Below are 6,000 nucleotides of genomic sequence, written 5' to 3' on the forward strand. Positions count from 1 at the left end.
TCCATGTATGTCCTTGACAAAAGTGTAATCCGTGTACGCTTTGATTCTTGTTCTGCTAAGATACTAAAGAACGACACGGGGAAGAGATATTGCCTCACCAATTTGTCCTTACTTTAGATATCTTCTTCTTCTCCTCAAGAAGGGATTTCGCGGAGGATTGATCGTAAAGATTTTGTAATGTTCTTTAATTGTGATTTGGTGCCGGAATCCATTCATCTTGTTTGGTAATGAGTCCTTGTGGACGTTATGAAGCTCTGCAGCTGTAGTTAGGATTTTCTGGGCGTGAGCTCTCCCGGCAAACTGATTCCAGGTAAATGGACACCAGGGGAAGCCAAAACAACACTTCGGCTGATATTGCTCACCAAGCGGCAGGTGGCTGGTAGTCAGGGGGTAATTATACGGATTGCAGTACTCCGGCCGCGTTTCAGCAGCTTTAAGAAAAACCATATCGATTTCTTTAAGAAATCTAAATAGTACTTGAGGTGAAGAATGGACAGAAGGTTTTAAAAGGTGACTTGTTGAATGATAGTAAAAAGTCCTGTCATCTACTGAAGAAAATGGTTGTGATGAATGATTAGTACGTTATGCTTTTCTTTAGATGGTATAGAGTAGTCCGAAATCAAACTCTAGGCGTGCTGATTCTTGATAATATGATGTTGTTTTTCACATTGTGATACCTAGTGGGACATACATCATTCGTTTATTTGCTGTTTCAGTGGAAGGGTATATTTTCACAAGGAGGGCTAGCCTTTCCCATTTAACGAGCTCGAGAAACACAGGATCCCACTTTTACGTCCGTTCCGAGAGACGGATGCAGCACCAACCGAGATACCATTCCCGAGAGTTGCACCGAGGTCTCCCATTCAGCAACTAATTGGAACCAGGGGCTAAAAGGTGAATCGGCTGCCAGTTGATTTACAGGAACATCCCTGACTACATGTACACAACAAGCATGTTTGTTTGTTTGTTAGAGGAACTTTGAGCGACTATAGAGGGTGGGGTAGATCTCATTAGTTTCATAAGTTTCATTGAAAGACAAACTTCTGCCTAACACCGTCTATAAAATTTCTTCCAGACTTCAGTTAATTTCTTGACAATCATGCTTTTGCGACTGACTGATTACAGCTATCATCTAGCGACTTTATCAGTAACTTCTTGCTTAGTTCTGGCAAAAAGCATAGCGATATCCAAAAAGCTATCAATACAAATGCAATCTGGCGTGACCTGCAGGCACATTTAGGTGACATAATGTCCGTTTGCCTGCATGTGGCTGGACATTGCTGTGCTGTTATATTGGTTTTCGGCGTCCCAATTGCACAATGTCTTCCGAGAATAGGCTTTATGCAAGGATAGTTCTATGGCAATGTGACCGAATCTGGACGTGTGGCCACAGCGTACGCAAGGGAATGGTTTATGACTCCACGAGGCTGAAACAAAGGAAATGATATTCTGTTCTTCAGCAGATAGCTGGATGGTCTGAGATCATGTTTAGAATTTCTAAAGGTCGGTTTCCCAGGCGCAGCGCATAAAAGTATATTTATTAACCGTATATCACATTTATAACATACATCATGGATGCATAGAATGGGGCCTTGTGAAGGATGGCAGTGCAGTATTTACAGCGTTCTATTCTTGGTGAATACAAATATGATACAGAGATAGAGGATACTAGAAATGAATTAAAGGTATCCGTATATCTATGCGTACATCGTTATATGATCATAATCGAATTTTAATGATTTGTCTAGTTTGATTTTTTTGAGGAACCACCAAGATAGAAATAAGTCACAGCCTTCAAAACGACACGGATCTGTTGCGAGCCTTTTACAGCGTGATGCATCGCATAGTTATACGTATTTTTACGATTTCCCTGCAAGATTTGTATCATTTAAGCTCCCCGGCTTTCCATTGTCAAACTTGAAGAGTCTCTTCCTCCCATCATACTGAGAAGTGCGTGAAATGAGGTACAACAGGGCGGCGATAAATCTTTGGTGTTATGCTTACTGAGGAATTTTTGCGTCCGTGAATATCCCAGCGGGATTCAACAGTGAAGAAGTCTGGTGATTACTGTCATTTCTGTTGGAGAGTATCGCATAAGAGATTACGATAATTGGAAATCTTGCGCACTCAGTGGGGTGCCATAAGACCGGAGATAGCTCCAGATAGATGGTGATAGACTACGTGTTCCAAGTTGTGATTTGATAGCTTGTGACGTAACGGGAAGGGCCCTAACTTAAGAAGCTTTTTTTCACGCGCTCGAACTCACGTCGCTCCATCGCGAGTTGCCAGGAATTGGTCAGGTTTTGATATTGAATGAAATTTAAACACATTAATCTTTAGAAAATATCTGAGTAAGTTTTTTAAAAAATGCATTCGTGCGGTTCATGGATCCTTCGCGCTCTGCGTTACAACCGGTAAACGCTGTGAGACGTTTTTGCAATTGCACATTCCAACTTTGTGCTACGCTAGACTGTGTGCCCTAACTTAAGACACGTACATATTTTATGCAAACGACAGCTGTATATGTGGACTTGGTATATTTTTTTTCTAATCTGCATGGTTCGTGGCAGTTAAAACGGCGTGCTTATGCATTAAGAGATTACTAAATAATCCATCTTAAGTTTAGGCACGCCTTACGTTAGGGCCCCTCCCGTTATACAATGCGCGCTGGCAGATACCGTACTGCTCTTCAAGATGATTTGACCACTCAACAGCATAATAAACAGTCTATTTGTAACGTAACTGAATGCTAGACATCCAGGTGGCAAGATACGCAAGATAACAGTTACTCCAGCATCTGGATAGGTTTGAAAATTTTAAAGTGTTCCAGTTGCTTGAGTAACTGTTATCTTGAGAAATATGCCTAAGAGCAAGAGAGCCGCTAGGAGTATGGTGTACGGCTGAAATTGAAGCATAAAAGGCATATTCATATCTTATGTATGATATATTATTCTCCCTCACTCTCGCAATCATTATTAAAGACGATGATGAAAAACAGTGCAAGGGTAAAGGAATTCATGTTTACATGAAGTACTGGAAGACATAAGAGGTTCCTTACCTTGTGAAAAGAAGGGATGGAAAAGATCGTACGGTATACAGAATATGCCAACAAGTAGGTCGACGAATCCCAAGTTAAAAACGAAACAAAGGGCCGGTGTCCTAAGATGTGGCTTCCTCCTGATTAAGAAAACTAGGAGAAGGTTCCCGAGGATACACACGATAAACACTGTTAAGTAGGCGACAAGGTAGAGCATTATGGCGGGTAGGGGCGACCCTTTGTCAACTGGTCCCATCTGGTATCCATCCGTAACGTTTATTGTGCTGGTTCCATCGGAGTGGTTTGCCTCCTTGGACATTTTCTCCTCGCATCCTGCAAGCACAGTCGGCATCACAGTCGTAGTGAACACTACTAGATCATCTCTCGGCGCTTGCATCTTTAAAGTCAGATCGACCCACAAAGTCAAGCGATTTCCGTCTGAAACTATCTCCAACTTTGCCCGAAATGGTTTCCTCCAAGCGCCGTGATCCAAACAAACCTGACATATTGCTAATGTATCCATGGCGGCTACGGGCCCATATCGACATAATTGCAAAGATATTACGGGAGTAGCCACATAACGTCCGGCGGGCGTACATCACGGTAGGCTTGGTTCTATAACCATCAGATTCTTCTAAAGCACACCGGATTGACTCAACAAACGCTGCACGCCCGGGGAAAAGGATTTCGGATATACCGGGATGATTTTGTGGTCAATCTTGTCCTCCCCTGTGGCCATCAAATTGTTCTGATATGATATGTCTCTCCAAGTGATAGCGCTGGGGCTGCAGATTCCAACACGATCGTCTACCGCCACCGCCGGAACAATACCCGCAGTATCTGCACTCCACAACACTTGTGATCTGTTTCGGCCCACATCTCATAATCCACACGCTTTACTGCAAATGTTCAAACCTCCCACGCTTCAAACTGTGTCAAGTGTTGTTTCCCAGAAGACGAACACGTTAGATCAGCTTTGGTCGGTACCGTTCGTTGACGGAATACGCCCTAACACAGCAGTTGGGGTCCGCATCCCATACGCGCAAAACATTAAACAGCGATGGCATCCCAATGGATAACATCCTGTCCCCTAGCGGAGTCAGCATGTTCAACAAATGTGGCAGGAGTCGATTGAATTCACCCGAGCAGGAAATTCGCGTGAGTAAACGAGTGGGTCCGATGAATTGTACATTAAGGTATAACATGAGCTGCTACGCCGGGGATTGCACAGTGCTGACGACTGATGAGGGAGCCCGAGTGCATCACACTACCATCTGTAACGGCTCTTTGTTTCACCCGCCTAAAGCTGGCAATCGTGGCCTTCACTAAGCCGACAGCCACGGAGAGTAGTTTTCAGTCTGACTGTAATCCTCCAGCCATTCCACGAAATGCCACTGATGTTTCTGAGGGTGTGCCCCGCGCTCATTTAGATTCATATTTGATACGCTATAAGATGGAACAGAACAGCTGTATTTAGACCTATATGCAGCGGCCGTTATTAACAGAAATATCTCTGGGAAAAGGCCACGTTACCCCCTGGCGCATGGCCTTCATACATATGCACAACTACCAGCTGTAAGTAGATGTCAGCTCTGGCCTGGATTGCGCGCAGTAAACGTTGCAAATTTACCTTATCTCTAACTTATTGCCCTGTGAGATATTGCCGTTACCTTTATAAGCCATGGGCGTTATGTAGTGTTATCGTCTGAATGAGTCTTTACTCTTCACTGACGAGAGACTTAAGTACCTGCATGAGGAAGTGCACATCTCTGTCCCCCGGGGAACGCCACTTGATCTTTAAAAAGATAAGCTCGCTCGTCACCACCACGGCTAATCGTTTGATGTGTGGAAATCTGGCCTTTATGGTGGTATTTTTATTTCCCAATAAATCTATTCCTATGAAATGTACATCATTATGAAAACGTGATGCGTACGCCCAGCAACCAATTATTCTCACGTAGATTAGATTTTGTTTACACCAAGCATGGATGATAAATTATCCAAGCATGGATGATAAATTATCCATAGATACGTAGATGGTAGATACGTTTGTGTAGATTTATCATGAGGAGGTAGGTAGGGCACAGCCTCGGGCCTTGGATTGAAATGTAGAATTGCTTCTGTCATGCGGTGTTTTTAATGCAATCAAATGTTAGCTTTCTGTTGTGTCTCATCAAGTCATCACGACACCCCCACGACAGCGAGACACGGTCACATCTAAGCACCCAATTCTTATTTTATTTCCACATCTTATTTCAATTACAAACCCAAAAGCTAATGCAAAACAAAATCACACAATGGCATGCAGCACCTATTGTGGCTTATGCTGACCAATATCAAGCTTTGGACAGAAATATGACAACTAAACATTATTCGGCATTACCATACCCAGGAGATATGGTATCATGGGTAACAAGGCATCTGCGTCAGCATATATATCAAACTAGATAGTCCTGTAGCAGTATATTCGTGTAACAAGAGCTCTTGTCACTATGTATTAGTGTCTACTATGACATGGCAATTCTCTTGTCGACGTTAGTAGCTGCCTGATATAAGGTCGATTCAACACACTATTGTAGACCAACGGACACTGCAACTATGCTGACAAGCACACGTGCGCTCGGTAGATTTTGTATCCTTCTAAATATAATATAACTGCAGAATCATGACATATCTTTCTTGGGAATAATTAAATGAGGCCATGTCGATTTGATTGTATAGATGGCATCCACGCGCGCATCAATTTTCGTTCGTTTAAAAAAAAGGTTTTCGAGCATACTGTAAATCGTTCAAAGCAGCTGCAAAATGAGCAAATATATGCCGTAAATTGCAATCGCAAAAAATATATCGGAAAACGAATGCTAATGTCGTAACATGACAAAGTCAAGAAAAAAAAGGAGAATCTATTGTTTTGTATACCATACTCTGTGTGTTTGGTCATTCGATGCGAATCTGTCTCTTTC

General features: G+C 42.8%; 1 protein-coding gene across 1 annotated transcript in view; it reads right to left on the bottom strand.

The window, feature by feature from the left end:
• Positions 1 to 4,595, bottom strand: part of LOC136449117 (neuropeptide FF receptor 2-like) — a 43,109-nt gene extending 38,514 nt beyond the window's left edge. Inside the window, exon 1 of the mRNA XM_066448941.1 lies at positions 3,059 to 4,595. Within this exon, the coding sequence (XP_066305038.1) occupies positions 3,059 to 3,560 (502 nt within the window). The 5' untranslated portion in view covers positions 3,561 to 4,595. The remainder of the gene's footprint in view (positions 1 to 3,058) is intronic.
• Between the last annotated feature and the right edge of the window lie 1,405 nt (positions 4,596 to 6,000).

Source organism: Branchiostoma lanceolatum, chromosome 14 (assembly GCF_035083965.1).
Source record: "Branchiostoma lanceolatum isolate klBraLanc5 chromosome 14, klBraLanc5.hap2, whole genome shotgun sequence".
Taxonomy (NCBI): domain Eukaryota; kingdom Metazoa; phylum Chordata; class Leptocardii; order Amphioxiformes; family Branchiostomatidae; genus Branchiostoma; species Branchiostoma lanceolatum.